At 53.7% G+C, this 11,057-nt stretch overlaps 1 protein-coding gene across 1 annotated transcript; it reads left to right on the forward strand.

The window, feature by feature from the left end:
• The first annotated feature begins 1,921 nt into the window (after positions 1-1,921).
• On the forward strand, positions 1,922-9,701 carry PPM1M (protein phosphatase, Mg2+/Mn2+ dependent 1M). The gene is made up of 11 exons (XM_042979078.1): positions 1,922-2,030; positions 3,062-4,551; positions 5,224-5,347; positions 5,484-5,738; positions 6,204-6,316; positions 6,644-6,728; positions 6,835-6,953; positions 7,114-7,177; positions 7,407-7,514; positions 7,624-7,772; positions 8,147-9,701. The coding sequence occupies exons 2-11, from the start codon at positions 4,328-4,330 to the stop codon at positions 8,289-8,291; spliced, it is 1,386 nt and encodes a 461-aa protein (XP_042835012.1). The 5' UTR covers positions 1,922-2,030; positions 3,062-4,327; the 3' UTR covers positions 8,292-9,701.
• The last annotated feature ends 1,356 nt before the right edge of the window (positions 9,702-11,057 follow it).

An 11,057-nucleotide genomic window follows, 5' to 3' on the forward strand; every position in this document is an offset into this window, starting at 1 on the left:
TCACCCCAAAAGAAAACCGTACCTGTTAAGCAGTTACTCCCCATTCCTCCCTCCTCCGGTCCCTGCAACCACCAGTCTTCTTTCTATTTCCATGGATTTACCTATTCTGGATAGTTCATATGAATGGAGGCATAAAACATGTGACCTTTTATATCTGGCTTTTTTTCACTTAGCATAATTGTTTGGAGGTTCATCTACATTGTAGCACATATCAGTACTTCGTTCTTTTTTATGGCTGAATAATATTCCATTGTGCGTATATACCAGAATTTGTTTATCCATTCATCCAGCTGATGGACATTTGTGTTGTTTCCACTTTTGGCTATTGTGAATAGTGCTGCTATGAACAACAAATGCCTTTGACCCAGCAATTCCATTACTAGGAACTGATCCTACCAATATCGCCCCCACAAAAAAACTGTAAAGCAAATAACTGAAAACAATCTAAATGTCCATCACTGGGGGCTAGCTACATAAAGTGTGCATTTTTGCAGAGACTACTCTGTAACGTTAACAATAAGGCAGCTTTTCGAGGACTAACAAAAAAAGAGGTATCTTTTATGAAAATTTCAAGTATAGGATATGGCACAGAGTATGCTATCATTTGTGGAAAGAAAAGGAAGGCAGAAGGAAAGATTTTATATATATGTAACTTTTAAATTACTTAAATTGAGATATAATTTACAAATCCCATTGTATCAGTGTTAAGTGTACAACAAGATTCAATATTTGTATATATCGTGAAATGACCACAATAAGTTTAGGTAACATCCATCACCACACATAGTTATAATTATTTTTCTTATGAGAACTTTTAAAATCTGTCTTAGTAACTTTCAAATATGCAATACAGCAGCATTAACTATAGTCACCATGCTATAGATTACACCCACAGAACGAACTTATTTTTTTTAATATATATTTATTTTTGAGAGAGAGAGCAAGCAGGGGAGGGGCAGAGAGAAGGAGACAGAGGATCTGAATGAAGCAGGATCTGTGCTGACAGCAGAGAGCCCCATACGGGGCTCGAACTCATGCACCTTGAGACCATGACCTGAAGTTGGATGCTTAATCAACGGAGCCACCCAGGTGCCCCCGCCCAGCACTTATTTATATCTGAAGGTTTATACCTTTTGACCAATTTCACCCATTTTGTCCACCCCGCCCCCACACTTCTGACAACAAGCAGTCCATTTTCTGTGCCTATGGATTTGAAATTTTGTTTAGATTCCACATATAAGTGAGATCATACAGTGTTTATCTTCCTCTGTCTGACTTATTTAGCATAAAGCCCTCAAGGTCCATCTGTGCTGTTGCAAATGGCAGACTGTCTTTTTTATGGCTGAATAATATTCCTGTGTGTGTGGTTGTGTACCACATTGTCTTTAACCATTCATCTGACAGTAGACATTTTGGTTGTTTCCATGTTTTGGCTGTTGTAAACAATGCTGCCGTGAAAATGGGGGTGCAGATATGTTTTCAAGATGTTGATTACACTTTCTTCAGATAGATATCCAGAAACGGAATTGATAGATCATATGATAGTTCTATTTTTAATTTTTTGAGGAACCTCCATACTGTTTTCCATAGTGCCTGCAACCAGTTTACATTCCCACCAACAGTGCACAAGAGTTCCCTTTTCTCCACATCCTTGCCAACACTCATTATTTCTTGTCTTATAGGTAATTTTTTTTTGGCTTGAATTTTCACGGAACACCTGGCACTTCTGGAAGGATTCACAAGAAACTAGTAATATTAGATGTCTCCGGGGAGGGGAACTGCATGGCCAGGGGATGGGCTTGTGGGAGAGACTTGTTACTAAATACACTTTACACCTTTTGAATTTTGTGGGTTTTTAAAAAAGTTTTTGTTTTGTTTTTGTTTTTGTTTTTTAAGTAATCTCTGTGCCCAACGTGGGGCTCAAATTCACGACCCCAAGATCAAGCATCGAATGTTCCACCAAATGAGCCAGCCAGGAGCCCCACCTTTTGAATTTTAAGTCATGGGACTCAACAAAAACTATTCTCCTTGTGAGTGAAAAAAAATGTAGCATAAAAATCTTGTTCTTTTTTGCTAAACTTGCTCCTCCCCACCCCAAACTGTCACATACGGACGGAGGTAGCTGAGGAGAGGTGTCAGGCCAGGAGCGGGGCAAGCTTGCGTTCATTGGAACAGTTAGGAGAAGGGTGTCACTGGGAAGTGGGGGGCTGCATGGCCCCCAGGGAGGGCTCAGCCCAAGAATGAAGAGAGACCCACCCCAAGGAACCTCCCCTACAATTTCAGACACCAGAGACAGAAGAGACTAGAAACTTCTGGAGAAAGAAAAAGGCAAACAACCAATCTAAAGGTCTGGGAATGAGAGGAGCCCTAGACTGCAGCAGAAGCAACAGTCAAAAGACAATGAACAGAGAAGTCAGACTCTGAGCTAAAATATCAGTCAAAAACAAAGGATTTTGCCCCATGTTGGGTGTAGAGCTTACTTTAAAAAAAAAAATTTTTTTTTTTTGAGGCAAACCCTTTCAGACTTGGGAGGATCCAGGAAATGACCTTCCAGTCATCCTTTCTTGGAGAGTTGTTAAAGGATGTGCTTCAGCAAAATTAGGTCGAAAACTAAGAAAGTCAGGCTTGGGATCCAAGCCAGAGCAGAGGCTCCCAGAAGCCACCTAGAAGCCAGAGGAGCCTCGGTGGCACTGAAGGGACACTCAGGCCTCCTTGGAACAGGGAGGAAGGGACTGCCATAGGGCTCCACAGCTACACTGAGAAACAGACCACCTGTGACATCTCAGGAGCTTCTCTGAATACGCTTCAAAGGACAGGATTCATCCCACCCACGAAGTCCAAGACACTGGCATGGAGAAAAGACTGTGCTTGTGTTGTTTCCTCTCATTTTAGACTAAAAAGCTCTGAGCTGTTGGCTGGTAGGGATGAAGAGGTGACCCCACAGACTGAATTGGGCCTGCCCCACCCTGGGTCCCTGGTCCATTTCTGTCCTGGTGATAGACCATAGCTCAGGTGTCCTTTGGGAAGCTTTCTCTGATTTTGCCCCCAACCCCCTTGCCAGCTGGAACAAGCACCATCCACCAGACCTTCGCCATCAGAGCTGGGACTCAACCTCCATCACTGCTGCACCCAGCATGTGAGCATGTGCTAGGCTTGGGAGCCCAGACAAAGGTAGGGACTCCTCCTGAAGCTCTCCCTGGGGACCCTGGGCTATGGGCCTCAGGGGCTTTGAGTTGGCAAGCCTGCCTTTTTGGAGGAGGAAAGGGGAAGAGAAATCCCCTGTGGGGAGTTTGAGTCAGCTGAACTGTCATAATGGAAACAGCAGAGCCCTGGGCATCAGGACACTTCCCCTCTGTGGGCCTCAGAGTCCTCCTCAAGAGACAGAAATAACAGTGCTGCACAGGGAGTTGGGCTTAAGTGACAGAAGGGTGACAAAGCACTCCATCGACTTGCAGGTGTGAAGGGAGACGCTGCTGCTGACCGCACGGTGACAGCTGGTCAGGGGTTAAGAGACTGCAGCATCTTGCCTCCAGCAGGGATGAAATTCTTTCACTTCCCTTAGTTCCAGGTCTGAACTTGGACTGGTTGGAGCTTTCTGGGGACCATGAATTCCTCTTGTCTACCAGTCACGAACATTCTAGTGAGAATCCTGCTGTCTGTCCAGAGACCACATCTTGACTGGAGGGGCAGTGGTTTGGGAGGCTGTCCTTGAAGTGTGGAGAGGAGGCTCAGGTTGAGGAACGCCAGGGTGGCCACCAAGCTTCATGTGGGGGTGGACGGTGACAGGCTGCATGGGCGGGGAATGAAGGGCCACCCGAGGGAACCCTGTGCTCTGAGACTCTTACTCAACGTGTCAGTCTGACACCTCCAGTCACATCCTGTTCCCATCTAACCCTTGCGCAAGGTCCGGGCCCAGCGGGAGGAGGCCGGAGGCTCCCCCACGGACGCGGACCCAGCCTCCAGGCCTCGGCTCCGCTCGGAATGACCCCATCACCTCGCTGGGTGACGAGGAGGACTTTTTCCCTTGCAAAGGCCACCACCCCACGCGTGTGGCGCAGCACTACGCCCGCTCGGGTGGCTGCGTGACGCGGGCAAGCCACTTCGCCTCTGGAGGTCTCAGTGTTCTTGCCTGTGAAGCGGGGTTGCCAACAGCCTTTGCTTCTTGGGGTCGTCAGGGGCCCCGGCAAGCCCCGAGGGCGCCCAGGCCGCTCGTGCACTCCCCGCGGGAGGCTGGCGTTTGGGGGCGTCGCCGCCCCGCCCCTCCCCGGCCCGTCCCCGCCCCCGGCCCGCTTCCTCCTCCCGCGCGGCAGCCCCCTGCCTTCGCGCCATGTCCGCCGGCTGGTTCCGGCGCCGCTTCCTGCCCGGGGGTCCGCTGCCCGCGCCGCGGCCGCCCAGGCCGCGCTCCAGCCCTGTGCCCTACCGGCGGCCCCGCTTCCTGCGCGGCTCCGGCTCGGGCCCCGGCACCGCCGACGCTCCACGCCGCCCCGACGTCCGGCCCGTGCGCAGTCCAGCGCGGGGCCGCGCACTGCCCTGGAACGCAGGCTACGCCGAGTGAGTGCCCCGTCGCGGCCCCCGCCCCCACCCCTCCACCCTGATCCCGGGCCTCCGTGCCGGCCCTGCTGGGCGGTCCTGGAAAACAGCCTAAGCTGAGCCAGTGCTCCCGTCCCCCAACCTTGTGGCTACCTCCCTTCTGCCCTCATCTGGGACTCTTGACAGCTTCCCCCGATCCCACCGCAGCCTTTTCTTGGGGACTCCAGCCTCCCTCAGAGAGGCTCACTAGTTGGGAAGGACCTGCACCTCTGGGGCTTCCAAGATGAGACAGGGACCCTGGGTGGAGTTCCAACACTGCGCGCGGGCTTTGGAGATACCCCTCACACGCACGCAGCATCTCACCCTGGGTTGTGGCCTGTGCTGTATGGGACAGAAAATCTGGCCGAGATGGGGGGGAGGATTGGCAAAGGAGCCCCAGATCTCCTCGGACAGCCGCACCCTCACCTCACAGCCCAGGTCAGCACAGAGGCGCTGGGCCCTGAGTTTTGCCTTACCCTGAGGTTACTGAACAGTTAGGAAACTTACACTATGTTTGTCCAGGTGTGTGTTAGGGACAGCATAGGGGCTGCTGCCTCAGAGGTAGGGCTCCTCCCTCTATGTACCAGCTTTGGTCTCTGCCCGTGGGAACATGGGTGTGTCCCTGAAGGGTCTCTGATCACTTACTGGCCTCAGGATCATCAATGCGGAGAAATCTGAGTTCAATGAGGATCAGGCAGCCTGTGGGCAGCTGTGCATCCGGAGATGTGAGTTTGGGGCTGAAGAGGACCAGGAGTGGCAGACCTTGTGCCCAGAGGAGGTGAGTGCAACTGGGCCTGAGCTGGTCTTAACAGGCTGGGACCGGGACTGCAGGTTCTTGCTCTAGTTTCCCATGCCAGGTGGGGGGACAACTGGGGAAGCCAGGCAGAGCCTGACACCGAGCCCTTCCTGTACAGTTCCTGACAGGTCATTACTGGGCACTGTTTGATGGGCATGGTGGGCCAGCTGCAGCCATCCTGGCTGCCAACACCCTGCACTCCTGCCTCCGCCGGCAGCTGGAGGCCGTGGTAGAGGGCATGGTGGCCACTCAGCCCCCCATGCACCTCAGCGGCCGCAGCATCTGTTCCAGTGATCCCCAGTTTGTGGAAGAGAAAGGCATTAGGGCGGAAGATTTGGTGATCGGGGCTCTGGAGAGTGCCTTCCAGGAATGTGTGAGTGTGGCCTTTGGCTGGGGAAGGGACCGGGCACCTGTGGGACGCTGGGTTGTGGAGCATCCCTGCACACAGTGGTGGTCTCCCTGGATCTTTGCACTGGGAAGACAAGATTGGGTTGGTTGGTTTGTTAGTAATGGTCATCATTGCCATCACTAACCCCTCCCACTTATCCAGTGCCTAGTATGTGCTAGGGGCTTTTACCTGCATCGTACGTTGTGCACCTTGATGGTCCTTGGTGCAGGGGCTGGTTTCCCTTCCTCAGTTTTGAATAGGACTTCCCTCCCTCCCAAGGAATACTTCTAGATCTCCTAACCACAGGGATCCTGGAGTCATAGCCAGACTTTGGGTTGGGTGGGACTACCAGGCTTGTTGGTGGGGAAGTGAATGGTAGGGTGGGGATTGGGGACAGAGTGGTATGGTGGCAGTACAAGCAGCAGCTAAAGTGGCCTCGGTTTGCCCCAGGATGAGGTGATCGGGCGGGAGCTGGAGGCCTCAGGCCAGGTGGGCGGCTGCACAGCCCTGGTGGCTGTGTCCCTGCAGGGAAAGCTGTATGTGGCCAATGCCGGGGATAGCAGGTGAGTACCTGGAGGGTAGGCAGGGTGGGGTCGGCAGGCAGGCACCAGAGGTGGTGGGGACAGTGAAAGGGGGCTGGACGTGGAGGGATGGAAGTAGGGATTGACTGGCTGAGTTGTTTGTGTACCTGGTGTGTCAGGTATGAGTGGACAGCAAATCTGAGGGAGGGCAGACAGCTCAAGCGCCAGGCCCAAGGGCCGAGCTTTTACTTTGCAGGCTGTCGGTAGTCATGGGGGGCTTTGAGCTGGTCCCTGGTGGCTGAGAGAGGCCATGAGTGAGGGTGGAGCCTGCTCCACAGGCCTCTCCCTCTCTTCCCCAACCCCATCCAGGGCCATATTGGTACGGAAAGATGAGGTTCGGCCCCTGAGCTCTGAGTTCACCCCGGAGACTGAGCGGCAGCGAATTCAGCAGCTGGTAGGTGCCTTTGGCAGAGGAAGGTTATGGAGCCCCAACTCCTGAATCTAGGGTCACCAGAAGCCACCAGAGACAGCCTCATCTGAGCATGCCTTCCTACCCCCAGGCCTTTGTCTACCCTGAGCTTCTGGCTGGTGAGTTCACCCGACTGGAGTTCCCTCGGCGACTGAAGGGGGATGACTTAGGGCAGAAGGTTTTGTTCCGGGATCACCACATGAGAGGCTGGTGAGCAGGGTGGGTTTGGGAGACAGTGGGGAGAGGCCTAGCGTCAGGCCCAGTGTGTGGGCTTGGGGCAGTCCTTTTCCCGCGGGCAGGGTGGGCTCTGTGTTGCGGGGAGATGAGGGGTGGGTAGGGCCTGGATTGATGCTGGGTCTGCTCCTGGTAGGAGCTACAAGTGTGTGGAGAAGTCGGATCTCAAGTACCCACTGATCCATGGGCAGGGTAGACAGGTCAGTGAATGGCACCCTCTAAGAACCTCTCTTAAACTGCCCCCTGCAGAAGTGGGAGCTCCTTTGTCCCTTTTGGGGGCTGTGGCTGGGGTCATGGGGTTTGCTCCAAGGCTACAGGATGTTTGTCCCTCAACCCAGGGCACCCAAGGGCCACAGTACACTTCTGTGTGCTTTACTTGCACATTCTCTGGGGCTGTTTGCTGTCACCTCACATCTCCCTTGTCCCCAGGCTCGGTTACTGGGAACACTGGCTGTCTCCCGGGGCCTGGGAGACCATCAGCTCAGAGTCCTGGACACAAACATTCAGCTCAAGCCCTTCTTGCTCGCTGTCCCACAGGTGAGTGGGCAATAGCCCACACCAGCTTCCGTCTGCCCGGAAAGGCAGACGATGAGGCTGGCAGGAGCCCGGGAAGGGAGTGCTAAGGATCCTCAGGCTTAACTTGCAGGTGACTGTCCTGGATGTGGACCAGCTGGAGCTGCAGGAGGAGGATGTGGTTGTCATGGCAACTGATGGGCTCTGGGATGTCCTATCCAATGAGCAGGTGGCACGGCTAGTGCGGAGCTTCCTCCCTGGCAACCGAGAGGACTCACACAGGTACTGTAGCTTCTGGGGACCTGCCTGTGCCTGGGTCGGTACCAGCAGCAACACCAGGAAGTAGCTATGGCTGGGGAGACAGCACTGACAATGACACTGACATCTCAGGGCAGGTGGTCAGGATCGGGACTGTCTCAAGCTTCTGCGGGGTGACGGTGGGTCTCCAAAATCTCTGGGTTCAGAAATCCCTGAGACTAAAAATCTCCATGGTCCAACCTGTGGCCCTTCCATGCTTGTGGCTTGCCTGGCCCCACAGCTGGACCGCATTGTTTGGGTCCCCATGTGTCTGTCCAGCCCTGTGCAGCAAGTTCTCTGAGGGCTGGCTTTGCTTCTTTGCTTTGGCCCCGAAGTGCATCTGCAGTTGGTCCCCACAGGTTCTCGGAGCTGGCCCAAATGCTGATACATAGCACACAGGGAAAGGACGACGGTCTCACAGAGGAAGGGCAGGTGTCCTACGATGACATCTCTGTGTTCGTGATTCCCTTGCACAGCCAGGGCCAAAGGAGCAGTGGCCACTGAGGATTCAGACGCCACATCCCAGAACCACTCCAGGGCCAGGTGTAGCCTGGGCATCCCTCCACCATGGTCCACAGCAGGCCTACCTGCCCTGCCGCCAGACACAATGGGTTGACACCCCCCAACCCCACCCATTTCATGGGGAGCATTTATACCAGGCAATCAAAGCTGGAAGAGTACGGAGAGCCCAGCTCCTCAGGTCCCCTCTTTGGCAGGCAGGAAAGAGCACAGTATCAATGGTAACATCCCTTTACAACGTAGGAAACCCACGTGAGGCTCCTCTGACAGGGTCCTTAGCAGCCCAGTGTTATTCTCAGATGGGGACAGCTGGACTAAGGGCATTGGCTAAGAATGCCAGGAGGGGCAGAAAAGCCTGTTTGGATTCAGGTCTCCTAAACCATAAATGTCAGGGTATCTACTCAGTAACCACCAAAGCCCATGCATGGTACCTTATGGAAAGCTGTGGGCAGCTTCCTATCTGCTGAACCGATATCAGCCCCTGGGGAGACCAGCTCAGGTCCTGCCCTGTTTCCCTCTGCCACTGGAGGTGAGGCACAGGCCCTGGGACTAAAGTTGGGGCAGAACAGAAAGAAGCAAGAGGATCCCAGAGTTTGCTGAGCAGGGGATGTCCTCTGACCACTCTTCTCTGGCCCTAGCCCTGCCCTCAGCTGATGCCCCAACGCCTTTGGTTTTGTTGCCCCCGCCCCCCCATCACCTCCCTATTGTTAAATGTTTGTGTGGAAGAGCCGTTGTGAATCATGAATTGCTGTAAAGCTTGACATTATAGTATACTTTTTGCTCTTTCTTGTTATTTTCCAAAGAATCAGTCTTTGCTCCACCTTGCAAGTTTGCCTGTAGTCAGAACTGCATTTCTCTGCGGGCCTCCCTAGTTCCTGGTATGGGGTGAGCCCCTGTGAGAGAACTGTGGGCCAGGGAACAGAAAGGTCTGTACCACCATCTGTGAGCTCTGGGCTTGATGTACCAGAAGGGGTGCCTTTAACTTGGTTTTGAATGCCAGTTTCTATAAAGCAAGAATTAGCTGGAGACAAGTCACTCGGTGTTTGAGGAGCAGCTTGGTTCTTCACCTTCCCCACAAGACTGTTATCACCTAGCACTTGCCAAAGCTCAGGTGCTCAGAAGTATTTGTTGAATTACAAGGTGTCCACCTTTCTGACCTCAGCCTTACCGAACTCCCCTGATACATTCCTACTTTAGTTTACAACTGAGATGAATTCTAACCAGGCAACTCACAACCCTAGCCTGGGGCCAGGAGGGACATGGGCTAGGTGGCAGCACAACTGACGGTAAAACTAGTGTTTAACTTGGGAGGCTCTCAGACCCCCTTTCCTGTCCACTAACTCATTTATTTTTTTAATGTTTATTTTATTTCTGAGAGAGAGGGGGAGCGGGAGTGGGAAAGGGACACAGAGAGAGAGAGAATCTGAAGTTGGCTCTGTGCTGACAGCAGGGAGCCTGATGCGGGGCTCAAACTCACAAACCATGAGATCATGACCTGAGCCGGAGTCAGATGCTTAACCGACTGAGCCACCCAGGCGCCCCTTATTTTTCTTAATTTGCCCATCTTATTTATTTTCTTTAAGCTCCATGCCCAGTGTGGGGCTTGAACTCATGACCCTGAGATCAAGAGTCTCGTGCTCTACCGACAGAGCCAGCCAGGCGCCTCCCAATTAACTCATTTTAGACTCCATTTCCTATATACCTTTTCCAGGGAAGAGAAAGGAAGAAATTTCCCCTTTTTCACAGTCCTGTCCCACAGCCCAGCACTCTTGGGCCTCCGTCTCCAGTGAGGTCCCGACAAACTGGTGGCCCCAGAACCGCTGGGCAGCCCCTCTCTGGGCCTGCTCTAGTTAGGTGGCTAGCAGACGCAGGAGTGTGCTTTAACAGGCCTGCAGTTTTACTTCCTCTGTCTTCAGCAACCACCCTGCCCCCAGCAGAGTGTGGGCAGCATCCCGCACTTGCCTCACCCACGACTGTTGAGGCAGCTCGCCCCTGCAGCCTGCAGGCTTTGCTTCCGATCCAGCCCACTGCCTGCTCTCACTCCTCAAACAAGGCTGAAGCCCCCCGGAGTGGGCGTGGTGCGTCTCTCACCTGCAAGCACGCACAAATGACAGGAGCGACTGCAGGGTCAGCCATGTGTGTCTCAGCAGAGCCAAATGCTGCAGCAGCCCTCCACCAGGCTGGGCAAGGGGGTAGGGGGGGGTTTGGGACGCTTCCTCCTTGATGTTGTGAGCCTATCACTCACAAGCTGGGATGTTCCCTCTGCTGCTCTTCATGATCCTTGGCTGACGACCCTGGGCAAAGTGGCAGGCGGCAGGTCCCGCAGCTCTGAGGATACCGAGCTGGTGCACAGGCTCTAGGAGTTGCCAACTCACCAGCCAAGCAGTGGGTTATCAAGCTACTGGCCAGGCCTTCTGCTAGAACTGGTGCAAGAGCCTCAAAAGAAGAGGCTCCATTACCCTTGCCCCACAGAAGCCGGGACCTAGCAGGACAAACCTTATTCTAGCTACAGGCTGCCAACCTGATCAAGTGTCGAGGTAACAATGAGGGATGAAAGGCAGCCTGAGGTACGTGCCAGAGAGTCTGCAGACCAAGACCAGTTGGCCCTTCCCAGTCCCTCATTTCTGGCCCTGTGGCTGCTTATTAGAGCCTGCGGTTGAGGAGACCCAGGCTGCTATGCGTTGAGGTCTGTCTGGGTCTAGGGATTCTTCCCAACAGCTGACAGGCCTTGGTCACCACGGGCAGGCAGAG

Source organism: Panthera tigris, chromosome A2, assembly GCF_018350195.1.
Source record: "Panthera tigris isolate Pti1 chromosome A2, P.tigris_Pti1_mat1.1, whole genome shotgun sequence".
Classification (NCBI taxonomy): domain Eukaryota; kingdom Metazoa; phylum Chordata; class Mammalia; order Carnivora; family Felidae; genus Panthera; species Panthera tigris.

Coding starts and splice junctions, on each gene's coding strand:
- PPM1M (XM_042979078.1), top strand. CDS start 4,328: ATGTCCGCCGGCTGGTTCCGGCGCCGCTTCCTGCCCGGGGGTCCGCTG. Junction 4,552..5,223: donor TGGAACGCAGGCTACGCCGA/GTGAGTGCCCCG, acceptor TACTGGCCTCAG/GATCATCAATGCGGAGAAAT. Junction 5,348..5,483: donor AGACCTTGTGCCCAGAGGAG/GTGAGTGCAACT, acceptor CTTCCTGTACAG/TTCCTGACAGGTCATTACTG.